Raw genomic sequence first — 27,253 nt, 5'->3', positions numbered from 1 at the left:
TTTTATGTCTTCTTTAGAATACTCTGGGATTTCAGTTCAGCCATGCCCTAACAAATGTGTGGGATGTGTACAATGCTACATTACATTACATTACATTACAGTCATTTAGCATACGCTTTTATCCAAAGCGACTTACAATAAGTGCATTCAACATTGGTAATCAAAAGAACTACTAGTCACCAGAAGTCATAAGTACATTTCCTTTTCCAAACAAGCATCTAAGAGCATGAAGCAGAGCATAACTCAGAGCCAAAGTACAGTGCAGAAACAAGAAAAACAGTTAGTGCTATAAGTAGTACGAATACAATAAGTGCAACAAGCTAGTATGAAAACAATAAGCGCTAAGTGGAAGGCTCAGGGTAGCACTTCCTGAAGAGGTGGGTTTTCAGCCTGTGCCGAAAGATGGGCAGCGACTCCGCTGTCCTGACGTCAGTGGGAAGTTCATTCCACCACTGTGGGGCCAGGACAGAAAACAGCCGTGACCGGGTCGATCGGCCGCCAGGACCTCTGAGCGAAAGTCAGAGCAAAGTGGTCGGGCGGGGGTGTAAGGCTTGACCATGGCCTGGAGATAGGAAGGAGCTGTTCCTTTCACTGCCCTGTAGGCTAGCACCAGAGTCTTAAACTGGATGCAAGCTCTTACAGGTAGCCAGTGTAGAGAACGGAGAAAGGAAGTTGTGTGGGAGAACTTGGGGCGATTGAACACCAGGCGAGCTGCAGCTTTCTGGACAAGCTCCAGAGGTCTGATGGCCAACGCCGGGGCTCCGGCGAGTAGAGAGTTGCAGTAGTCCAGGCGGGAGATGACAAGAGCCTGGATGAGAACCTGCGCCGTCTCGTCAGTCAGGAAGGGACGAATCCTCCTGATGTTGTAGGGCAGGAATCTGCAGGAGCGTGTAACGGATGAAATGTTTGCCGAGAATGACAGTTGGTCATCCAGGGTCACACCCAGGTTCCTCGCAGTCCGAGTTGGCGTCACCACATGAGTTGACATTGGACGATATGAAAAATTCAAGTCACGATTATTCTCGCCAAAATAGATGATTCACAATATTATCCCAATAATCATCTAAATATACTTAAAATGGAGGAAAAAGGAAAGCATCATTGTGTGAGTCTGCTTTTTCTTACATGCTTATTCCTGTATATTTTTAAATCAGGCTCTATTTTGCACTTCGAAAATTGAAATTCACCACGAACAACTTATTGTGAGTGCGTATTATGATCCGTGATGTAATCCTATATCGTTCCATCCCTGTACAGGAGGACTTTTTTATCTTTTCATATCGTTTTGCTGTGTTAATGGCTTCCGCTTTAGGTGTTTGCTTCTCAATGAATAGTTAAAACTTTTTGTCCAGAACTCCAGTAACATTTAGTGGACACGGTACATATTTACAACTTACTCCTCATGATCATGGTGTTAGGTTTAAGTAGTTGAGTGTTATGGTTTGCTTGCTAAGGATGTGTGTGTTTGTGTGGGTCAGGTCAGGGTCTGATTAGCGCAGCAGGGCGTAGCAGTCGTGTCCAGCTGCTCTCTCCAGAAATGTACCATGACACACAGCAAGGCCTTCAGTGAATGATCCACCAGCAAAGAGAAAAAGCATCGCTCTGAAATTAATGAGACATATGGTGTGTTGCTTTAGGAGTCCCTCAGCTGCCATTGACAGACTTGTAGTGAGGCAACACACAGGTTGTGTGATTTCCTTGTTTAAAGACAGTGGAAACGAACCCAAAATGTTCTGTGGCCTGAGTAAAGCTTTGACGTGGATTCTAGACCTGTTGGCAAGGATCAGCTGTTATGTTAAGTATTGACTAGGTAAAAGAAGATGCCAGTATTTAGTGTAGTATCTACGTCTTTTGTACCTGCAGTATTCCACTGTGACTTTGCTGCTGCTTCTAGGTTTCATTGAGCCGTTGTCTTCTCTCTCCTCCAGTCACCCCCGACCTGTTCCCTGAAACACCCCTGGTGCCGTCCCTGCCCGCGATATCGTCTGCACGAGCCAGCCACGCTCAGAAGCCCCGGAGGCGCAGCAGCAGCGGGGGCGAGAGCGCCGCCAGGCCTAGGCCGCCGCGCCCGGCCCCTAGGCCGGGCCCCGGCAGAGGCAGCATGGAGGTGGGCATGCGCGCGGTGCGTGGCCTGGACTGGAAATGGGGGAACCAGGATGACGGTGAGGGCCATGTGGGCACCGTGGTGGAGATCGGGCGGCAGGGCAGCACTACGACGCCAGACAAGACCGTGGTGGTGCAGTGGGACAGCGGCACACGAACCAACTACCGCACTGGCTACCAGGGTTCCTTTGACCTGCTGCTTTATGATAACGCTCAAATCGGTAAGCACTCGAGACATACTTATACTAAAACACCAGAGCCAACTAGAGCTGATTCTAGCTTGAAATGTACTTTTAGTATTCCAAAATTATTTTTATTATTTACATCAAACAAAGATCTTCTATTATTACTTTATCTTTGAATGTGACCAAGCATTTGATGCCGCTAAACATGCGCAAATAAGACAAAAGGAAACCATATCAAAGCACCCACAAACGGGAAATGGACCCCTAACTGCGCTGCCAAGCAAATAGCATCTCAGCACTCCTGTGCTATTTGCACATATTTAACTGAGTTAATATTCAGACATTTGGTGCAAAACTTCCCACTTTCCATGCAAATGAGTCTCAAACAGTCCAATTTACAAGGACTAGCGCTATTAGCAGCACAAAGTTACAGTGAAATTATTAGTGCAGCGTCTTCAGAGAGTTGGTGGTTACTGATGCTCATTTATAAGGGGTCTCCACTCAAACTCATTTATTTTGGGATGCAATAACATTAAAATTAATCTAATAAAGCTCCCATAAGTGTAATTTCTGAAAAATACATGAGAAAAAAAAACAAGAAAAAAATATTCCTTCCCTCTTTCTCCTTTACCAAATCCTGGGCATACATTTTTTTTTCTTGATTGCCTTCGGGAGGTTTGGATGGAAGTGGCGCTCTGACGAGCCCCTTCTGACAAGACCACTGCCTCAGGCTGACTCTCACCCCTCACAACCGACGCATTGGCCTCAAGCACATTCATACTTTGCCCAATGGATAGTTGCAATCGGACACAAAAGAAAGGGGCAAAACGTTAGGGCCATGTTTAAGCTGTAATTTAATTTTGTGTGTCAGACCTGATACGGTGCAGAAAGGTTGCAAGTGATGTGTAATTTGCGGTGCTATCAGCGGCTGCAATCCATTCTTTGTACACTCGTCCTTCTGTGCGTGTATATTTTGGTCCTCGCCCCAAAATAAGTGAAATTTGACACCTGTCTTTTAAAACCCAAATCAGGTGTTTGTGGTTTCACAAGGCTTACTATAAAATTATCATTATTATATATATATATATATATATATATATATATATATATATATATATATATATATATATATATATATATAAATAAATAGATAAGTTCAGCCCTTCTGCTAATGAAGTTGCAGTGCCTGCATGCTATTGATTGTGGAAAACAAAATAAAACAATACCAAAACAACATTGAGAACCCTGCCTTTAACCTCATCAGACATCGTCATCATGCTGGGTTTCTGTAGAGTTTTACAGCCCTATGATTAAATTCCAGGGGTTCATTTTAAGCACAATTCATGGTCTCTCAGACTATCTCTCATTATCAGCCATAATAAGCATAATTTTTCTGCCTCAGAAGCTCGCCCTTTAATGGAGCGAAAGAAGAGGAGGAGGAGAAGAGATGATGAGCAAAGGGGGGTGGGGATATTTGTGTCATGGTGCTTGTGCCTCAGTTCTTCCACATCACATGATATGAGCCGCTGTGATAAGTAACAAGTCATAACCACACTCACCTTTCTTCACCCACCTCCCCTTCCCTTTCCAGGTGTGCGTCACTCCAACATCATCTGTGACAGCTGCAAGAAGCACGGCATCATGGGAATGCGATGGAAGTGCAAGGTGTGCTTCGACTATGACCTGTGCACTCAGTGTTACATGAACAACAAACACGACCTCGGCCACGCTTTCGAGCGCTACGAGACGGCGCACTCCCAGCCGTGAGTACTGCACCGCCACTTCCCCAGCACAGTTGATCCTCGTTTAAATTCTTATCATGTTGTCTTCCGTCACAATGTCTCAGTTTCTCACAGGATTTAAGATCTTATTAGTGTTGTTTCCTCCAATTAATTATCGTTAGCCTGCCCTCTGTCGACACAGGACAGCAGGTCAAGGCAGGACTTCAGCAATGTCGTCAGGTTTTCCACTTTTCTACATGTCTGCTTGTTTTGCTAATTTTATAATGGAAAACTGATATATTGCTTGGTTGTGTTCAGGATCTTTTATCAGTGACTGTCCAGATAATATCAGGGTTTATTTCAAAAAGACAGTTTTTTAATTTTTTTATTAACATCTAGCCTTAAGTCAGCTTCGGCAAACCACACGTGGCCTTGTTTGGGATGAATGTTTAGCGAGTGGCTTCTGAGTCGCCTACGTATCCAGATTACCGGAGTTCTCCCTTCAGAATTCACTCTTCTGCATCAGTTCACAGTAAAGCTCCAAACGGCTTCCGGCGCTGTCTGAATGTCAGGCTTGTTCTCGTTTTAACGAGGTAATATGTACAACCCAGATTTCTTCTATAGTTTAGCCTGGTCCAGGTCCAACACAGCTCCATGTATTTTCCTGTGCCTGCTGTCCAATGAAAGGTTCAAACGGGGGGGTAATCAAGACTTGTTACTCTTTAGCTTATTTGATTAGATCTTCTAGTTAGCTATTAGGTACAAAAGTGTAATTGCATTAAAGCCCCTATGTAGCATTTGAGAATTTCTGGCTTTGACATTGTATTAAAAACATCACTGTTACAGACATTCACAATTTCAACGTGTCAGTGAAATGGTTTAATTAAAACAGCAGTGCAGCAAATTAATTGTTACACCCCTCGCCCAAATCCTTCACCCAAATCTTGACCTGGTCATGCCTTGAATCCAGTATCTCTCTGCTTTTTCACTTCCTGCTGTTATTTTCTGTGATCACATCCTGACTAGATATGAGAAATGTCTTAATTCAAGTCATGTTGGATTAAGGTTGGGTCCACAAACCAACCATTTGGACTCTGATGGTTGGGGTGGAAATTGAGCTGCACACCAATTACAGATTTTGGTTTTAAGTGAAACCCGGCCTGCAGTAATTATTTAGCGTTCTGACAGTAGCAGGAATCTCATTTCGTCTCCCACCACAGTTTCTCTTCAGAAGTATTGATTTGTCATTGAGGCCCAAATGTTTGGCTCAGCAGTGTCCTTCATTAGGGCCCGAGCACCGACGTAGTCGGAGCGGAGGACCTATTGTTATTCTAATGTTTTTTATTATTATTATTAGGGCCCGAGCACCGACGTAGTCGGAGCGGAGGACCTATTGTTATTCTAATGTTTTTTATTATTATTATTAGGGCCCGAGCACCGACGTAGTCGGAGCGGAGGACCTATTGTTATTCTAATGTTTTTTATTAGGGCCCGAGCACCGACGTAGTCGGAGCGGAGGACCTATTGTTATTCTAACGTTTTTTATTATTATTATTATTAGGGCCCGAGCACCGACGTAGTCGGAGCGGAGGACCTATTGTTATTCTAATTAGGGCCCGAGCACCGACGTAGTCGGAGCGGAGGACCTATTGTTATTCTAATGTTTTTTATTATTATTAGGGCCCGAGCACCGACGTAGTCGGAGCGAAGGACCTATTGTTATTCTAATGTTTTTTATTATTATTATTATTATTAGGGCCCGAGCACCGACGTAGTCGGAGCGGAGGACCTATTGTTATTCTAATGTTTTTTATTATTATTATTATTATTATTATCGTACCAGTTACATCGCAAAAAGGAGATGCTTGGGATACTGGGAATCTTTTGAAATTTGGCACAAAATTCAATCGTGGTGAAAATTCCAGTATTATTGGGGTGTCCAGCTGCGGCATGACATTTTGGCTTGATAGCGCCCCCTACAGAGTAGCCCCAACTTTGGGTTTCACCTAGCTGTATGAAATTTGGTAGGTATGTGGAACGTGATGGGACGTACAAAAAAGTCAAAAGGAGGTATATCCTAAACCAAACAGGAAGTTGGCCATTTTGAATTTTATGACGTTTTTGGACCGTTTCAAGGCGTCGTACTTTAACGAACTCCTCCTAGAGATTAAACCCGATTGCCTTCAGATTTGGTCAGGATGCTCTTGAGACCTTGGCAGTGAAATGATACTCAAAAATCAAAAAGTTATCAAACTATGTGTCCGTGGCGTGGCGGCAAAAAAACACCATTCGCCATGAAACAGGAAGTTGTTGTAACTCGGCTGTACATTGCCTAATCTGCTCCAAATTTCTCATATGTCATAACATCCTGACCCTGAACACATGTATATGACAATTTAGAATCATAGTAATAGCGCCACCTAGTGGCAACAGGAAGTCATAGGTTGTGTACTTTGACACCCTACTGCTCACAGATTAATCGGATCCCTCTCAAATTTTGTCACAAAAGCCTTAAGACCTTGATAATGCTTCATTGTGAAAATTGTAGGAAGTTGTCGAAGCGTGGCGACGTGGCGGCTCTGCGAATTTCGATCCTTCGCCATGAACGAATAAACTGATGTAACTCGACTCTGCATCATCAGATCTTTACCAGATTTCACATGTTTGATTAAACTCCAGGCCTGAAGACATCTGCAAGCCAATTTTGAATCATAGTCATAGCGCCACCTACTGGCAACAGTAAGTTAAAGTCTTTATACTTTGGCTTGTTTCTCTTAGTCTGAAAATCAGATCAACATCAAATTTGTTCCACACAAATGTAAGAAGTTCATAATGCCAGTTCTCTAAGCTTTTGATGTTTCGTCGAACGCCGTTGCCGTGGTAACGCAGTCTTCGCCGTGAAAAACGATGGTCATTTGGAGAGGTTAAAAAAGCTCGTAACACGAGCAAACTTGACACACAGATCACAAGGCCAAAATGTAGTTCTATAATATGATTTTATTCAATCAGAGTGTTAAATCGGCTCAATAGCGCCCCCTACAAAATTTCGACGAAGCAGCCCTCGCAGTACGTTTCACATAGATTAACAAAATTTGGTAGGCACATGTATCACATGTGGACTTAAATAAAAGTCTCTTGGGGCCATGCCCTAAACCCAACCGGAAGTCAGCCATTTTGAATTTAGTCTGAATTTCTAGTGTCGTTTTTTCAATTTCCAGGCGCTCTACTTTAACGAACTCCTCCCAGGGAACTAATCAGATCAACTTAGAATTTGGTCAGAACAATCTAAAGACCTTTGTGATTAAAAGTTACTCAAAGCTTGTTGTTTCGTGAAATGCCGTTGCCGTGGCGATGCATTCCTCGCCATGAAAAACAAAGGTGTTTTTGAGGGGCTAAAAATACTCAAAACAAAATCAAACTTGTCACACACATTTAAAATCCTGAATGTAGTTATCTGATGTGATTTTAATGCTTCAGAGTGGCAACTCGGCTCGATAGCGCCCCCTACAATATTTCGACGATGCAGCCCTCGCAGTACGTTTCACCTAGATGTATGAAATTAAGTAAGCAGGTGTATCACATGTAGACTTAAAAAAAAGTCTCGGGGTCCATGCTCTAAACCCAACCGGAAGTCAGCCAATTTGAATTTTGTATGAATTTCTTGTGGTTTTATTTCCTTTTCCAGGTGCTGCACTACGAACTCCTCCTAGGGAAATAATCCGATCAGCTTAGAATTTGGTCAGAACAACCTAAAGACCTTAACGATTAAAAGTTACTAAAAGCTTGATGTTTCATCGGATAACATGGACTTGGTGTCGCGGCAATTTTACATGATTCGCCATCATCCATCAAGCTTTTGTAACTCAACCTTACTTTGTCAAAACTGCCCCAAACTTGACATGCTTGATTGCTGTCGTGATTTTAGGACTTCTGCATGCCAATATTAACTCATAGTCATAGCGCCACCTACTGGCAACCACGGACGTAAACAGAATTCTATAATAACAGTGGCCCAAACAGGGTTTGTGGGCACACCATGAGAAAACGACTTCTCTGATCTAAATATGTGCAAACTAAGATGCTTGGAGAACAAAAGTTAATCAACAGTGTTTTTCAAACCATGTCAGTGGACATTAGTATAAATGATCTGTCTAGAGCTTCTACATGAGAATCAGGTTAAATGTTACAATGAATGCTTCACACTACAATCTAAAGTTACAGAAGAGCTTAAAATGAAAACAGTGTCAAATTAAAGTGTTCAAGTAAAAACAAATGACACTGCTGTTCTGTTAACTTTCATGTAAGTCCAAATACAATCAGTAGGACACTGCAGGGAGTTAAACTCCATCCCAGTAACCTGACAGTCTGTTATGTTACAAATACTGAAGCACATTCACACGTTCATTTTCTTAATGATCTTAACAGGCTTACATTTATGATTGTATCGGAGGTACACTCAAAACATTTGAGGTTTAAGACCTGGCAACATGGTCTTGCTATGCTGCTGGTCGACGCAGGAAATATCATCTAACTTGTGCATGCAGTGTATGATGGTCACAGAAATGCATTGCCGCATCAACCAGAGTCCTGCCAGTACCCTCGACGTGTGTGACGTTGCGAGGGCCCGATCAATGCTGCTTGCAGCTTTAATTATTATTATTATCGTACCAGTTTCATCGCAAAAAGGAGGTGCTTGGGATACTGGGAATTTCTTTAAATTTGGCACAAAACTCAGTCGTGGTGAAAATTCCAGTATTATTGGGGTGTCCAGCTGCGGCATGACATATTGGCTCGATAGCGCCCCCTACAGAGTAGCCCCAACTTTGGGTTTCACCTAGCTGTATGAAATTTGGTAGGTATGTGGAACGTGATGGGACGTACAAAAAAGTCAAAAGGAGGTATATCCTAAACCAAACAGGAAGTCGGCCATTTTGAATTTTATGACGTTTTTGGATCGTTTCAAGGCATCATACTTTAACGAACTCCTCCTAGAGATTAAACTCGATTGCCTTCAGATTTGGTCAGTATGCTCTTGAGACCTTGGCAGTGAAATGATACTCAAAGATCAAAAAGTTATCAAACTATGTGTCCGTGGCGTGGCGGCAAAAAAACACCATTCGCCATGAAACAGGAAGTTGTTGTAACTCGGCTGTACATTGCCTAATCTGCTCCAAATTTCTCAGATGTCATAACATCCTGACCCTGAACACATGTATATGACAATTTAGAATCATAGTAATAGCGCCACCTAGTGGCAACTGGAAGTTGTACATTTTGTACTTTGACATCCTGCTCCTCACAGATTATTCCGATCCCTCTAAAGTTGTGTCAGAAAAGCCTTAAGATGTTGATAATGCTTCATTGTGAAGATTGTAAGAAGTTGTCGAAGGGCAGCGACGTGGCAGCTCGGTGAACTTCAATCCTTCGCCATGAACGAATAAACTGATGTAACTCGACTCCGCATCATTAGATCTTTACCAGATTTCACATGTTTGATTAGACTCCAGGCCTGAAGACATCTGCAGGCCAATTTTGAATCATAGTCATAGCGCCACCTACTGGCAACAGTAAGTTAAAGTCTTTATACTTTGGCTTGTTTCTTTTAGTTGGAAAATCAGATCAACATCAAATTAGTTCCACACAAATGTAAGAAGTTCATAATGCCAGTTCTCTAAGCTTTTGATGTTTCGTCGAACGCCGTTGCCGTGGTAACGCAGTCTTCGCCGTGAAAAACGATGGTCATTTTTAGAGGCTAAAAATGCTCCAAACATAAGCAAATTTGACACACAGATTACCAGCCCAAAATGTAGTTCTATAATATGATTTTATTTGTTCAGAGTGGTAAATCGGCTCAATAGCGCCCCCTACAAAATTTCGACAAAGCAGCCCTCGCAGTACGTTTCACATAGATTAACAAAATTTGGTAGGCACATGTATCACATGTGGACTTAAATAAAAGTCTCTTGGGGCCATGCTCTAAACCCAACCGGAAGTCAGCCATTTTGAATTTAGTATGAATTTCTAGTGTCGTTTTTTCAATTTCCAGGCGCTCTACTTTAACGAACTCCTCCCAGGGAATTAATCAAATCAACTTCAAATTTGGTCAGTACAATCTAAAGACCTTTGTGATGAAAAGTTACTCAAAGGTTGTTGTTTTGTGAAAGGCCGTTGCCGTGGCGACGCATTCTTTGCCACGAAAAACGAAAGTGTTTTTGAGGGGCTAGAAACTGCTCAAAACGTAACCAAACATGTCAAAAACATTTAAAATCCTGAATGTAGTTATCTGATGTGATTTTAATGCTTCAGAGTGGCAAGTCGGCTCGATAGCGCCCCCTACAATTTTTTGACAATGCAGCCCTCGCAGTACATTTCACCTAGCTGTATAAAATTTAGTAAGCAGATGTATCACATGTAGACTTAACAAAAAGTCTTAGGGGTCCATGCTCTAAAACCAACCGGAAGTCAGCCATTTTGAATTTTGTATGAATTTCTCGTGTATTTTTCCCATTTCCATGTGCTGTACTACGAACTCCTCCTAGGGAATTAATCCGATCAACTTAGAATTTGGTCAGAACAATCGAAACACCTTAGCGATTTAAAAGTTACTAAAAGCTTGAGGTTTCATCGAACGATGTAGATGTGGTGTTGACAGCCATTTTACATGGTTCGCCATCATCCATCAAGCTGTTGTAACTCAACTGTACTTTGTCAAAACTGTCCCAAACTTGACATGCTTGATTGCTGTCATGATTTTAGAACTTCTGCATGCCAATATTAACTCATAGCTCTAGCGCCACCTACTGGCAACCACGGACGTAAGCAGGATTCTTTAATTACAGCAGCCCAAACACTGAATTTATTTAAAGGGTTCGTGGGCACACCATGAGAAAAAGACTTCTCTGATCTAAATATGTGCAAACTAAGATGCTTGGAGAGCAAAAGTTAGATAACAGTGGTTCTCAAACCATGTCAGAGGGCATTAGTATAAATGATCTGTCCAGAGCTTCTACATGAAAATCACGTTAAATGTTACAATGAATGCTTCACACTACAATCTAAAGTTATAGAAGAGCTTAAAATGAAAACGGTGTGAAATTGAAGTGTTCAAGTCAAAGCAAATGACACTCCTGTTCTGTTAACTTTCATGTAAGTCCAAATACAATCAGCCGGACACTGCAGGGAGTTGAACCCCATCCCAGTAAACTGACGGTCTGTTATTTTACAAACACTGAAGCGCATTCACACATATTCATTTTCTTAATGATCTTAACAGGCTTACATTTATGATTCTATCGGAGGTACACTCAAAACATTTGAGGCTTAAGACCTGGCAACATGATCTTGCTACACTGCTCTTAGACGCAGGAAATATAGTTTAACTCGTGCACGCAGTGTATGATGGTCACAGAAATGCATGGCCGCGTCAACCAGAGTCCTGCCAGTACCCTCGACGTGCGTGAAGTTGCGAGGGCCCGATCAATGCTGCTTGCAGCTTTAATTATGGGGTTGTTTTTTATTGGTGGAACAAACTTTATGCTTTATGTAATCCTCCGAACAGGTCAAAACAGGTCACTGCCTTCCATCTGTGAACACTGCACATATACTCGCCCGTTCACATTCTGACGAGCCATTTTTCTTTTCAAGTTAGTTCAAGGATTCCTTTAATTATTATATTAAGTTTTCAATACACAGACAGATGAGGATCTGATGTGTTTGATCATCATTGATGTTGGTTAGAAAAGATGAGTATAGCAACCCGCCTTTGGGAATAAATGTGTCAGATAGTGCTTCTTTGAGCATCCACATCTTTAATCTCAGTCATTTAAAGGTTGTACAGTAATCCGAAGCAGCTGTGATACATAACATTTGAGTGAGACAAAGCTAAACTTAGAATACTTGAAATAAGTCTGATTCAGTGATATCATTGAATTGTGTAATATTAAGGAGTATGTTAACACCACAGAGAAAAGTGTTTTGAATACTCAATCCTACTGTCAGAATTAGCTGTTATTTGGTAGTCTTATATTGTAATGATCTTTTTATAGTGTTACATTGGTATTGGAATAACATTGGTTGAGGCCACAATAGAGGAAGTCAAATGTGGGTGAAATTGCAGTTACACAGCACATTTGATGTTATTTCTTCAGTGACGTAAAAAGCCAATTGTATGTAATTTAAACCCTGCTTTATGAATGTTGCATATACATAAAGAATCTGTATAAAACGAGATTAAGATTTGCAAGAATATTATAGAATCATTCTGCTACATTTCTTAAATTGATGAATATACGCTTTAAAAATTAGTTCAAGTTGTCCGTCTTCAGAACGGATTGACGTCACTGATAACAGCCGGGCCTGTCTCAGTTATTGCTCTAGGGGAGATTATTCTTATTGAATCTGAGGCATGAATTCTCCATAAGTGGCAGAAAAGAATGTGACTCAGCTGAGGTCAGTCAACCAGCCGTGATGTAAATTACTTCAAACATCACTGGTCCTGGCTTCTGTATAGTATTGTGTATTTATATATTTTTGGACAGAGCTTAGAATGTTGGTTTGGTGTGCGTCATTGGCCGCTCTAAATGTACAATGTCATGACAGTAGTGTCCTTTAGATAGACTTCTTTTGCTCTCAGTACTCCAATAGTTTCTCTAAATTCTCCAATCTGTGTTCTGTTTGCAATCATACACCCCCTGGAGGTGACATTAAATAATATTTCAGCTTTCAGCAAACATTTTGAAGTATTACGTATTAGTGAACAAATTGTGTTTGACATTGTGGTATTCAATTGGATATTGAAATGTAATCTAGAGAGACAACTTTTCGAAAAAACGTAAACTGTCCGAACTGAAAATATTAAAGATTACATTTGTATTGATTCTTCATGTCTTGTTTAGCTATGTCCGAGTTTTCAAACTCAAAGGTTTAAGATTAGAAGAAACATTGCTTGCTGCTTTGCTGACCTGAGTGTAATTTTATTTTTATTTAATTTAAACTTTTTGCATTTGTTGCCCCCTTATTGAGGAAACTAGTGAATGTCCGGATTGTGCAGGACAACAAAGACAAAAGACAGATTTTTGATCAGCATAATTCTCTGCTCATCATATAAACTATCCATTTATGACATTCAGTCTTTTTCTTCTCTCCTCATTCTTTTATAAAATACATCTTTGCATAATCTCAGTGAAAATGGAGTTGTGATTGTCACCCAGCAGTGGAAAAGGAGAGCACTCATGTGGGAGAACATCCCATGAAAAGTCACTTCTCTTCTCGTCGGAAGAGTGAAACAGGAACACTCCACATTACGTGCTGCTAAACGCACACTGCTTCTTTATTTCTGGACCACACTGACCCATATTTCACTGACAGCATTTCAAAAGACTAATTTATAATCTGGCTGTCATGGGACGTGCTTGATAGTTGCCTGGAAAGACAAATTTAGCTTAGTTTCATAATGAGTGGGGCTTCTTGTTGTGCCAGCAGTGGTTTATGTAAGGAGACTGTTTGAGCTTAACATAGTTAAGAGGGACATGTGGACCAAACGTGTGAGGGTTTAATGACTATTTAAGAAGGGTAGATCTATTTGTAGTTCACTGACATACTATGGGGAGAAACTTCACCGGTGTCCTGAGGGGACAATGGGAAGTTGTCACCACGACAAACTGCTGCAACTCACTGGCACAGGAGCTGCAGCACCATAACAAACATGGTGTGAGACCTGAGTCAAATGTACTGTACATGAGCGTTCCATTGTAATTACAACAGATTGAACTGGATTAGCATGAGATTCTCATCTGTGTGGATTAGCATGTTAACATTTTCAACTTCCTAAAAGACATGTATAGATAACAGGTGTTTGGATGTGGAGCAAATCGAGGTGCTGCTTATGAAGCGTGAAGCTGTGTACCAGCGTTGCATTACATGACTCTTGTGTGTTCTCTCAACCTTCATTAGGGTTGTTTTTTTGTTAATGTGAATCTTTAGGATATGAGAATATTCTAGATTATTTATTATTGTTGCAATGAATATTTTTTGATCCAAACACTGCGAGGCTATACCGTAGATGGCCACTCAGTGTTCTGAATCTTGCCTTTGTTCAAGGTGAATACGTTAACGCTGCTTTGACACGTGTGTGTGCATGCCGACGGTGCTCAGGGCAGCATATGCGTGTACCATGTGTTTATGAGGAGGTGGTTGGTATGCAGCTGGTTAATCGGCTCTTCAACACACAAACAACACACACGCACATGCACACACACACAGTTCCAGGGAACATATCCGGTCAACGCAATGCCTAATCCTCCCCTTGCACATCAAGCTACACTGCAGCTAGTCGTTACGTTTTAAGGAGCACCATCCAACCTCAACCCCACTACTGGCCTGCAGAGTTTTTCTCGTGCCTTCTCAGTCTGCAAGCCAGAATTGCTGCTGTCTGCTGTCTTTTTCAATGTAATAGAAAAGGGTTTGGATTTGTGTTTCCGCAATAGTAAAGTTACCACAGACACATTACAGTAAGTACAGTAAATGCAAATTTAAGATTTGAAGCCAGGGCCATCTTACTTTAAGGAGAAAGCTCTGAGCCACCCACAACTGGTATTGTTACACCAACTCGTACCCTCCCTGTATTTTTCTGACAGCCACCACTTTCTATGCAAATTCTTATTTTCTTGTGACTTTCTTTTGGTGATTTTTGCAAACAAACAGTGAAGCTTGCTTCCGTCTGACTGTTGACCCAGCCGTCGTGTCAGTAGGTGTAGGTCTCTGATCCTGTCTAGGAGCGGTGACATTTGGCCTGAGCAGGATTAGAAATCTTGATCCCTTGAAAGAGCTGTTGTCTTTCTCAGAGTAGCTACACTGGCAAACAACATGTCACAGTCTGAGGTCATGTTTCCAGAGACATCTGTCAGTTTCCATCCTCTTTACGACTGAAATAATTCTTGGTCCAGTTTTGGGAATGGTCTTTTCTCTCACTAATCAGCTCTCCCGTCATAAACAGTATTATATCTTTTCAATCAGTCCTTCCGGTCTGTACTAAATCAGCTTTGTGCCGTGGAGACGTTGGCACAGGTTGCTACATTCTCTCTTACGACCCTTAATACTACAGGTTCAGGAAGTCTGTTACTATAACCCACTTTGTATGTGTTTACAATGAGTTTGTACAGACCCTATATACTTTATTTACAGCATAGGTTCTTGTATCGCCGTATATGACATGTGCATACTCTGCTGGCCTGCTTTCTGATTGCTCTGCTTTCCATGGATTAGGCTCAAAGCTCTGTTTACAGAGACACACCGTCCTCAGCACAGACCTGTCCAAGCCCAGACCTGCATCAAGATTTAACGTTACTTGGCTCTAGGAGCCAAATGTACTGCCGTTTCCTGCTATCGCACCCAGGAACCTGGAAAATCCGGCCAGTGACGGGGGATGAAGTCAGCCAAAGCTAACTTTAAGCAAAACCCCAGCGCTAGAGAAATGTGGGCGCAGCAAAGCCTCAATGAAGCTCCCTGAGGACGACCGCTCTCGCAAAGCTCTCCTCTTCTTTTGAGCACATTGGATTTTTTATGACTTTGAGTCTATCCTAAAAGCTGTTCGGTTTAAATGGAAGCTGGGGTTTGATCTCGTCGAGAAAGTATGGGAATAGGCAGCTCGTTTGCACCAAGATCTGATCAAATCTTTACCATAAGGTATGTCAGAGTGTCTGAATCTTTAAATGTAGTTTAGCCTGTTGGTCAGTGTGTTACATAGTCAAGTTTTGACACTGATGTCAGCAGCTTTGTGTAGGTTTCCTGGATTTTTATTTTTGCTGAAATCCTATCAGGGGTTTATCCTGCTTATCTCTTGACCACTTGTGGAAGAACTACCGGTTCACTACAGGTAGCACTGTTCACATTATGTATTATGGTGGGACATGATGAATGTACGCATGTGTACATGAGTACTCCATTGGGTTTAGATGATCCATTTTCTTTGATACATCAATGGGTTTTGTCTAGTGTGTTCTGCATGTTCAGTTTCATCATACGTCTGTTCTTCAGGAAAGCCTGTAAACTACACAGGACGAACCTGTTGAATCTGTCCATCTGTTAATGGACTTTTTCTTCATTTATCAGAATTTTGCAACAGCATTTAAAAAAATTCTGCAGCGTGTCCATTGGTCCTCAATGATATTTGCATTTAATACACTTGTAATGATTAATTGATCTATCAGTCACATGACTAATATTTAAACCGTAAATACTGGAATCCCTAATCATTACCAGTGTTTAATGAAGAAATGTATTTGCTCGGAAGTACTTTGATACTGACTTTTGGGGCTTGTGTCTGCCGAGGCTTGCCACAGATTCAAAGCTGTTCCATGTTTTGTTGGGTTTTTTAATATGCATACTTGGACCAAGTTTGGTATTGAGGAGTTCATATCAGGTCTTAACATTGTCTTGGACGGTCCGTAGAGCAGTTTGTTCAGCTGTGTCTCCATGCTCTTATCACAGAGTGTGCTTGGCACCGAGGCAGAACCTCCCGCGGATCATCCTCAAAGGAATCTTCCAGGGGGTTAAAGTGGTTCGTGGACCTGACTGGGATTGGGGCAACCAAGACGGTGAGTGGTGCATGGGGTGAGGGGACTGTTCTTAACTGCTAACTTGGTGCTGCCGACTCAGCAGGCCCCCTACCTTCTTGAGCATGTACAGTTGTGGTCAAAAGTTTACATACACCTGTAAAGAACATAATGTCATGGCTCTCTTGAGTTTCCCCGTTATTTCTACAACTCTGATTTTTCTCTGATAGAGTGATTGGAACAGATACTTCTTTGTCACAAAAAACATTCATGAAGTTTGGTTTTTTCATGACTTTATTATGGGTTAACAGAAAAAGTGATCAAATCTGCTGGGTCAAAAATATACATACAGCAGTGCTAATATTTGGTTACATGTCCCTTGGCCATTTTCACTTCAATTAGGCGCTTTTGGTAGCCATCCACAAGCTTCTGGCAAGCTTCTCGTTGAATCTTTGACCACTCCTCTTGACAGAATTGGTGCAGTTCAGTTAAATTTGATGGCTTTCTGACATGGACTTGTTTCTTCAGCATTGTCCACATGTTCTCAATGGGATTTAAGTCAGGAATTTGGGAAGGCCATTCTAAAACCCTAATTCTAGCCTGATTTAGCCATTCCATTACCACTTTTGATGTGTGTTTGGGGTCATTGTCCTGTTGGAACACCCAACTGCGCCCAAGACCCAACCTTCGGGCTGATGATTTTAGGTTATCTTGAAGAATTTGAAGGTAATCCTCCTTCTTCATTATCCCATTTACTCTCTGTAAAGCACCAGTTCCATTGGCAGCAAAACAGCCCCACAGCATAATACTACCACCACCACCGTGCTTGACGGTAGGCATGGTGTTCTTGGGGTTAAAGGCCTCACCTTTTCTCCTCCAAACATATTGCTGGGCATTGTGGCCAAACAGCTCAATTTTTGTTTCGTCTGACCACAGAACTTTCCTCCAGAAGGTCTTATCTTTGTCCATGTGATCAGCAGCAAACTTCAGTCGAGCCTTAAGGTGCCACTTTTGGAGCAAGGGCTTCCTTCTTGCACGGCAGCCTCTCAGTCCATGGAGATGCAAAACACGCTTGACTGTGGACACTGACACCTGTGTTCCAGCAGCTTCTAATTCTTGGCAGATCTGCTTTTTGGTGGTTCTCGGTTGACTCTTCACCCTCCTGACCAATTTTCTCTCAGCAGCAGGTGATAGCTTGTGTTTTCTTCCTGATCGTGGCAGTGACAAAACAGTGCCATGCACTTTATACTTACAAACAATTGTTTGCACTGTTGCTCTTGGGACCTGCAGCTGCTTTGAAATGGCTCCAAGTGACTTTCCTGACTTGTTCAAGTCAATGATTCGCTTTTTCAGATCCATGCTGAGCTCCTTTGACTTTCCCATTGTAGCGTTTGTATCCAATGAGCCCTATTTAAATGGCCTCAGAGAAGTCACCAGCTGTAGTCACTCATAATCACTCACAAGAAGTTAAGAGGCCATGCTATGAAGCTCATTTCATTGACACAACTTTCTAAGTCACCAAAATTGCTAATTCATGTTGCTGTATGTATATTTTTGACCCAGCAGATTTTGTCACTTTTTCTGTTAACCCATAATAAAGTCATGAAAGAACCAAACTTCATGAATGTTTTTTGTGACAAAGAAGTATCTGTTCCAATCACTCTATCAGAGAAAAATCTGAGTTGTAGAAATAACTGGAAACTCAAGAGAGCCATGACATTATGTTCTTTACAAGTGTATGTAAACTTTTGACCACAGCTGTAGCTGTACGTCTTCAAAGTGTTTCACCATCCACAACCCATAATAACATTCTAACCTCACGTCTCTTTAACCCACAAAATGTTGTGTCAGTGTGTGTGTCTGCGTGCATTTATTATGCCAGTGACTCATCTGAGTCTGTTCCACAGATGTGCCTGTCTTTATAGAGTTCTTGTTCTGTAACATTTGTCTTCTTTGTTTTTCTTTTTCCAGCCCTATGTAGTGGCATAAACTGAAAAGCCCCTTCACTTAAAATATTGTATTTGATGTAGGTGTTGAGAACATAGGGAATGGCTTCCACTAATATCTGCAATTTTACATTATGTGACAAACATTGTTGCTGTTTAGAAAATAAATGCTGTATCTTTCAGATACAGCTGGCTAATATTTGAAATAGTTTAAATAATAGTTGAAAGCAATCTCCCTTTATAAGTGGGCTAAATTAAAGCCCTTTAATGTTCCTTTTAGGAATAAAGAGGGAATGCTAATATGTCCCGATCTGGGGTCATCGTTGTCTCTGAGAATAGCAACGCTCCCTCTTTCTGGGCTAGCGCGAATGAGTCAAAATGTCCTTTTGGTGTCTTTGAAATCAACGCCCTGGGGTTTCGGTTAAGTCACTCATCAGGCTTAAATTGTGTATGCGGTAAGCACATACAGGAAGCTCCGAGCATGCTCAGAAAGCCCCCAGCCCACCGTGTAGTCGTACGGGTCTCTGATTTAGCTGGCGTGGATAGGTGCTGAGGCAGCTTGATGACTTTAATGGCCTAACATGAGTTTTCTTATATCATGAAACTTGTGAAATGTTTTTATTGTTTAACGGTGATTCTTATTTTTCACTATGATGTTTATGTATTGGAATCAAGATGGGGAATTGTGTCTTGTCAGGCGTTTGATTGGACTGAGCTAGCTCTAGAAAATGGAAGTGATTGACACTCGGTTTATGTCTCTACAGGGAAAATGTTTCTTCCACACCTCTGTGTCTGTCATCTCATTTGTCTCGTATGTCCTCATTGTGCTTGTCAAATTTGACCCTGGATGATTACATGTTCACTCTGTTGCTCACACATTTTTTTCCTGATCAAAACACACCAAGCTCCAATCTTTATCTAACAACTTTTCCTTCTTTAATGAGATGCATTTTATTTCACTGCCTTTTTATCTCCCACTCCTCCCACACAGCGATGCTTTATTGTTTCTCGCATATTTGTCTGTGTTTGGATGTGTGCATTTTTGTGTGTGTAGGCGGGGAGGGTAAGGTTGGGAAGGTAGTGGACATTCGCGGCTGGGACACAGAGTCTGGTCGCAGCGTGGCCAGTGTCACCTGGTCCAATGGCACCACCAATGTCTACCGAATGGGTCACAAGGGCAAAGTAGACCTCAAATACGTATCCGACGGCCAAGGAGGCTTCTATTACAAAGACCACCTACCAAAGCTCGGTAAGGCAGACTCATTCCTGTTTCTAAGTATGCTCTAAGTCATGTATTTCTCAGTTGTTTAAGGGAACATTTGGAGTGAAGCAGTATATTGGCCTTCATGAATAATCTGATAGTAGTCTGTTATGTCACGTATTGCTGATAAGTGGAGGTCAGCCCTCCACTTAGGAATTGGTTAATCAAAAACAAATTTGGCATTTGGTGTCAGTTTATGTCGCGTATATAATTGTAATGTTTTGTTGTATTTTTGCATGACATTTTAGAACATTACGACGCTGTAAATATAAATATTATTAGAAAATCATAGACATGCCGACTTCTGGTGTTTGTCTCACACAAGTCTCCAACATCCATCCAGGAGAGCACGCAGAGCTGCAGCGCCAGGAGAGTGCTGACAGCCACTCCTTCCAGCAGGGCGATAAGGTCAAATGTCTCTTGGAGGTGGAGATCCTGCGACAGATGCAGGAGGGCCACGGAGGTTGGAACCCCAAAATGGCTGAGGTATTAAAGTCTTCCCTTCTGCCAGAAATCACACAATTCCAAACATATTAACAATAGACAATACAATAAACTCCCTGCTTAATTTGTCTGTAGTGTAAAAGTATAAAGTGTACAAACATGTTTTTTCCAAAAAGTTATCTTTGTCCTTTGCGCATAGTATGTGCTCTTTATGTTTTAGACAAACATGCCCTCGCAGTCAAAACACACGTGCCTTTGAGCCTTGCATCCAGATTATTTATGTAAGTGGCTCAGATGGATGTTAGCGTGCAACAGAGTGAAAGGAAACGGAGCGTCCAATTCTCAAATCACAGCTGCTAAAGGGAACATTAAGGTCACAGCCATGCAGAGGGAGACCCTGGGTGAAACAGTCTATTTGTGTTTTCAGTACATTTGCCGGATCGGGACTGTACATAGAATCACTGACCGAGGAGATGTCAGAGTCCAGTACAGCAACAACATCCGTTGGACTTTCCATCCTGGGGCCCTCACCAAGGTACTGAGTAACAGAGAACCAGAGGATCTTACAGTGGGATCTGGTGTGGTTCAGAACTTCAGTTTAACAGGAGTGTGGTTGGATTATAGGTTTGTTTTTCAGCTGATTTTAGTAAATTTGTCCATCTTTCTTTCCACTAGGTGAACACTTTTGGAGTTGGCGAACTAGTCAAAGTATTGGAGGACATCGAGAGTGTGAAGAGACTGCAGGCGGGCCATGGAGAGTGGACAGACAGCATGGCTCCTGTATGCTCATTTAGCCTGATAATAGATAGTAGCCTGATAGTACTAACTCTTCATGGTGTTTCAGCGTTAGCTATGGAGGCTTGGTTCATGAGGCGCGGACTCGAGTCACATGACTTGGACTCGAGTCAGACTGTCATGCATCTTTAAACTAAGGTCATTAGAGTTGACTAAAATCAGAAAAGACTTGTAACTCAACTCATGACATAATTTGGACATAAACCTTTTGACTTGGAAAGATAATCCAATGGTTTAGTATTATTTACTATATTTATTAATTATACTAACTGTTACTAGAAGGGAGAGACATTTTTTATTGCATTAAATGTGGTAATGGGTGCATGATAACTTAAGTCTTGACTTGGGACTTGACTCTGGACTTTCATGTCTCAAGATGCAACTTGACTTAGGTTTTCATAACTCAGACTTGAGACTTACAAAACAATTATTTTGTCTCACCCCTGTATTCTGGTATATTCAGGTTACCCCCTGTCTGTGTGCATGATGTTAACCGTGTCACAAGTAAAGCCTTCATTTGGCAGACCTCCCTCTGAATTAAAAGGGACGCACTTCCTGAATACTGGGTTTACATCAGGATGTAATTGAGTTCAGAGCCGCTGCCTCAAATACGGCCTGGTCATTTACCCAGAGAGGCACAGAAATTGGTCCTTTTTAGAAACCATGAATAGTTACTGCTGGATTACTTGTTCCCGCTCCTTGTTTATTTGTCCATGTCAACCATCTCCCTTATTTTTTTTAACTTCTCTTAACTTTAAAAGGCCCTTTCTCACCGACCCATGCCACATCCACCTTACTTACTGTTGCTCTCCTAGGTGCTTGGCCAGGCCGGGAAAGTGCTGAAAGTATATGCGGATGGTGACCTACGGGTGGCGTTTGGAGGCCAGACGTGGACGTTCAACCCAGCGTGCCTCTCGTCCCAGACCGTGGAGGTGGACGCCAACCTCATGACAGCCGAGAACCCCAACGAATCTGGAAGTAAGCTGAGACGAGGGGGCCCATCTCTAACACTCCAGCTCCAGCTTTACCTTCTGCGTGCATTCATTCATTCTCCCCTCCCCTCACTGCAGCTCTGTCTCTGCCTACGTATGCTTTCACATAGAGGCTGCAACTGTGGTGTTCATGTCCACAGTCACGGTCATTCCCTGTTTGTCTTTTTTTTTTTCAGCAGTGTGTGTTTACGGGGGTGTCACTTCTTGAAATGTTCTTCTCCATTGCATGTCATGCTCCTGCATGCTGACTGTGAGAGGCTTTGGCAGCGCAGCAGACATTGGTCATCATGTCAGAAATTCCCAGCAGTCTCCTAATCATGGCTAAATCTGTTCTGTGTGTGTGTTCACCTCAGCGGATGGCAACTTGACAACAGAGTGATGTGGGCGTTTGTGAATGTGTGTGTGGTCAGATTGCACTGCATGGAGGTGCATTTTGAGCCATTCCTGTGGTTTTGCATTGAGCTCAGCTTTGACAAACCCATTAACCCGTGTGTCTGCTGTTTTAGACCTCTGGAAGGCTTTGCGCCACCATTTCTACCTTCTGTCTCTCTTGTCTATCCCCTTTTCACAACCTTTTCCTTCTCCCTTTTAACCTGTTCTCCATCTGCCTATGTCTCTGTTCAGGTACTGTCATCTCAGTGTTGGAGAAGCTGCTGTCTCAGTCCACAGAGCAGGACAATCCCAGCCGGCTGGTCATTGAGGCAGCACACGGCAGTGCCAACAAAGTGCGGGAGCTGGTGCTGAAGTATCCTGACAAGGTTAGTGCAGCACTCCTTCTCTTTGCTGCAGTCCACTGCCCGTTCCAAGAGCTCTTTCTACCAGGACACCAAGGCTGGGGGTGGGGAATGTAAGGGCCAGAGTGACTTAGTGAACCAGATAAGGCAAGGGCTCGCTGTACACTGACATGTGCCAGTCTGTTCAAGGAAACGACTCTAGACAGTTCAGATTTTCACACACTACTCTAATATCGCTAAAAACGCCATTGACTTTGTGCTGTGACTATAATACTCTATGTGCAACAAACAATATGTTGCTCTTCTTGCTCTTGGGAACATCAGTGACTCCTTATTAAAATATTTTCACCCACAAAAGAGTCTACAGTTTCTCTCATATCTATCTATCTATCTATCTATCTATCTATCTATCTAGATAGATAGATAGATAGATAGATAGATAGATCTATATAGATATATCTATATATATATACTGTATATAGTTGGAGAGAATGATCATTGAATGAGCCAACTGAAGGTATGATAAAGAGAACTGAGCTAACTATGACAATTTAAGGATGCTACTATACTTAAAAAGGTGAAAATGATATAATTTCAGTATGTCGCTCCTGGTAAACAAGTTTGTTATAAAAAAAGGTTAGTAGAACACGTGTGCAATCACAGTTTGAACTCAATGCTAATTAAGCTAAAATGAATCATGCCAACTTGAGTCAGCAACATAAACCATATGTTTATAGACTGTATATATCAACCATCATTACACATTATGTACTTAATACATCTCTTTGACCTACTGTGGGTTTACAACATGTTATAATTGCCTTTCCAAATGACTTTTGACATTATATAATGTATAATATTGTCTGAGATATTTGTTTTTTTAACTGCATGAGAAAAGTAATAACGTGTTTTGTTACGTTCTACACGACTACATTTCTACTTGGTGATGACTAAACTACTTATTAGGATTATGTGTCAAGTGTATGACGAACAAGGTTGTCGCTCATGCTCAGATTATTTCCAGCCAGTCTATGTTCAGCTCTGTTAGTGTCTCAGCCGTTGTCGCCACTAATGAATCTTCAACCACGATGGTGTTCCTGTCAGGTGGATATAAAGAACCAGGGCAAGACTGCACTGCAGGTCGCTGCTCACCAAGGCCACATGGAGGTGGTGAAGGCCCTGCTGCAGGCCAACAGCTCCATCGAGGTCAAGGATGAAGATGGAGACACAGCATTGCACTACACTTCCTTCGGGTGAGGACACACACACATTTTTCCTGCCCACAATTGACAAAGGTGCAACACACACACACACACACACACACACACACACACACACACACACACACACACACACACACACACACACACCAGGTTGCAACTTTGCTCCTTGAGGATTTAGAAAGGAGACTGACAGATGTACAGTTGAGCTCTTGCCTGTCTTTCCTTGTAATGTGATAATCCATTCACAGAAGTGGCAGCATTAAGTACTGCCCTAATCAGTCAGCTATGTCTCCTCCTCAAAAACAAAATTGCAGGGTTTAAAAGGGGTATTTGTGTGACTTAGCATGCAAACCCTCAAGCTTTGTGTAGCGCCCAGTAGGTTTTCAGAATAAGCCTTTGAGATTTGATGTACTGGTTTGAATTATCTTAATGGAAAGCACTGTTCAGACATGTAGAATCACTAAACTTAAGTGGATGACAGTAAAGATTAATCTGCGTATATGTCTTTTTCTGTTTATGGTGTATTCCCGTTTAGTAACCAGGCAGAGATCACACGGCTGCTATTGAGCAAGGGGGCAAATGTCAACCTCCTGAACAACTCCATGTGCACGGCACTCCACATTGCCGTCAACAAGGGCTTCACCGACGTGGTGCGAGTGCTGACTGAACATTCGGCTGACGTCAATCTCCAGGTGAGAGGGCCTCCTGATCGAACGTTGATTAGAATTTGTTGCCCTACAAACCGCAGTGAAGATTTTTGTGTGTTTAATTCTGGTGTAGTTTAAGTATCAGTACAGCGTACCAGTGGCTTTGCAGACATGAAATAGCCAGTTGCTCACATCTTTGTCTAGTCTGAGAAGAGAGTACGGTTCTTTTGAGACAATTACCCACATGAATGACACAGTCACACTTTAATGATATATATGCTAAAATAGCCTGAGAAGGGTTAGTTGATTTTGCCTCCAGTAATACACATCTTGCACAAATATGCTTTAATAGAAAAACAAAATAAAAACATCTGTAAATAAATACTTATGCAACAAAGTCCATTAGGGCTGCAACTAACGATTATTTTAATAATCGATTAATCTGTCGATTATTTTTTCGATTAATCGATGAATCGGCGGGGAAAAGATGAGTGAATAAAAACATGTCTTTAGTCTTGCAAACTATACCACCCCTGCTTTACTACTGTTATTAACGAGCTAACGCTAACTTGTCATGGTTGTCAAGCTGGATAACGAGTAAACAGCAGCACCAGGAGAGCTACTGGAGGGACGTTACGTTCCTCACTTCAAAACGGAACAAAAGTAGGATTCTGTTGTGACTTATCCTGTTGTTGATCCTGATCCTTTCCTCCTCATCAAGGACTCCAACATGTTACATTTTAGGTGCTGAATCATCACTGTGGAGCTCCCGTGCCATGCCATGTTGCTTTTGCACATTTTTGCAATCAACACACTTTTTCGATTTATTTAGTGTGAAATGCTCCCACACCTTGGATGACTTGGGTCGTACTGATTTCTCTGCCTCCGCCATGTGTTTCAGAACAACGTTACGGGTCTCTCCGATGGTCTTTCCTCTACCTCCGCTCTGCTCCGCTCTTTTTTTTTTTCTTCTTTTTTTTTTTGCTCTGCCCTCAACTCAACTTTTTTTTTTATACTCAAACATCTCTGCGACTTATTGAGTGGCGCGACACAACGAATCGATAATGAAATTCATTGCCAACGCTTTTAATAATCGATTTTAATCGATTTTATTGATTTGTTGTTGCAGCCCTAAAGTCCATGTTTAAGGGATCCAGTTATATACATTTCTAAGTAAATGGCTCCTACAAGCCCTCATCATGCCTGTCTTCGGCTCAGTCACTCAGTCACTGGTCAGGAGGAGAGAGCTCATAACTTAGTAGCTACCAAGTAGCCAGTGGTCAACCACTGAGTGAGTGTCTGGGTAGCCAGCGAGTGAGCTTCTCTGACAGCGTCAGTCATCTGCTATGCACATGTCGTGAGTAACTCTCATATTGTCCTTCCAAGCAGATGACAACAAACATTTATGGCGTTTAACTGTGACCCTGATACATTTCAGCCCTCATACTCATTAAGGCAATTTAGTGTCTCATTTAAGGCATTTTCCAGACTGTCTAACGTGCCTGCAACCAGCCCCCGAATCCACTAACATTATTTTTCTGCTTGAGTGGTGTGGCTACTCAGTACAAAACATTATGTAGCAGCCCACAGTTTGTTTTAGTTTGTGCCATATATAAACTGAATGGACTGTAGCATCCTCCACATTAATATAGACACATTAGTATATACACAGTCTAGATTTCAGGAGTCAGAAAGTATTTTAGTACAAAGAAAATTAGTAGGATACCTTTCACAACTGTAATCATTTGAAGAATGCATCTGTGCTATGCTTGTGTACACTTTAACTTCCAATATATGCTGCAAACAAATGTCTGGTGGGTTTAATGTAAACCTATAACATGTTGCACAACAACAAAAAAATGTATCTCTCCCAATCAGGATTCATATGGGGACACACCGCTCCATGACGCCATTGCTAAAGATTTCAGAAATATCATCGAGATCCTGGTCTTGGTGCCCAACATTGACTTCACACAGCAGAACCACAGAGGCTTCAACCTGCTGCACCATGCTGCCCTCAAAGGAAACAAACTGTGAGTGGAGATCATGGCTGAAACTTTGTACGTTTTAAAGCTTGGTTGTGACCCAGGCGCCACACTTATTTTAAGATCGACATTAGATATTGAAACCCAAACTTTTTGGTAAAAAATGTATTGTTTTTTTTCATGACAAGTTGGATATTTACCCAGGCACTTCAATATTTATTTATTTATTTTTATTTTGTTTATTTATTTTGCAGGGACAATGCACACCAATCAACAGTGAAACTGTAGGTGAGCGAGAGTTAGCCAGAGAGGCTAGTTTTCATCTGCTGTCCCTGGCCAGATGTTCGAAGGCTGCCTAAAAATTTAAAAATTTCAAATAAAATGGAATTAAAATTCATAGATAGACAGTAACGTATAGACAAAACCAATACACATATAAGCAAAAGAAAAGTGTACGACACGAGAGCAGAGCAGAACAAACCCACCTACAGTACAAGCACATACATAACACTGAGACACATAACACACATCAAAAATGGAAAATAGCAACACTGAACAAGACAAATGCACATATAGGCGAAACAAGCAGGCAGGACAGACAATACATCAATGCTTGCACACCTGATTGGCAACAAGCCATTCCTTAAGGCTATGTTTGAATGTTTT

The 27,253-nt window shown here is 41.8% G+C and overlaps 1 protein-coding gene across 2 annotated transcripts in view; it reads left to right on the top strand.

Annotated features, from left to right (window-relative positions):
* mib2 (MIB E3 ubiquitin protein ligase 2) overlaps nt 1-27,253 on the top strand; it is a 61,163-nt gene that overhangs the window by 15,998 nt on the left and 17,912 nt on the right. The window contains exons 2-13 of one of the 2 annotated variants that reach the window (XM_068733594.1): nt 1,929-2,324; nt 3,880-4,051; nt 16,496-16,602; nt 19,561-19,755; nt 20,093-20,253; nt 20,639-20,746; nt 20,887-20,991; nt 21,822-21,984; nt 22,623-22,756; nt 23,837-23,985; nt 24,491-24,647; nt 26,481-26,635. In XM_068733594.1, the coding sequence (XP_068589695.1) occupies nt 2,102-2,324; nt 3,880-4,051; nt 16,496-16,602; nt 19,561-19,755; nt 20,093-20,253; nt 20,639-20,746; nt 20,887-20,991; nt 21,822-21,984; nt 22,623-22,756; nt 23,837-23,985; nt 24,491-24,647; nt 26,481-26,635 (1,829 nt within the window). In that variant the 5' untranslated portion in view covers nt 1,929-2,101. The remainder of the gene's footprint in view (nt 1-1,928; nt 2,325-3,879; nt 4,052-16,495; nt 16,603-19,560; nt 19,756-20,092; nt 20,254-20,638; nt 20,747-20,886; nt 20,992-21,821; nt 21,985-22,622; nt 22,757-23,836; nt 23,986-24,490; nt 24,648-26,480; nt 26,636-27,253) is intronic. The other variant, XM_068733593.1, reaches the window with a different exon arrangement.

Source organism: Cebidichthys violaceus, unplaced genomic scaffold (assembly GCF_023349555.1).
Source record: "Cebidichthys violaceus isolate CVI_PGR_0920_01 unplaced genomic scaffold, fCebVio1.0.p SCAF_6, whole genome shotgun sequence".
NCBI lineage: Eukaryota > Metazoa > Chordata > Actinopteri > Perciformes > Stichaeidae > Cebidichthys > Cebidichthys violaceus.
The sequence above is the reverse complement of the archived record's forward strand: the minus strand, read 5'-3'. Positions and strand labels throughout refer to the sequence as shown.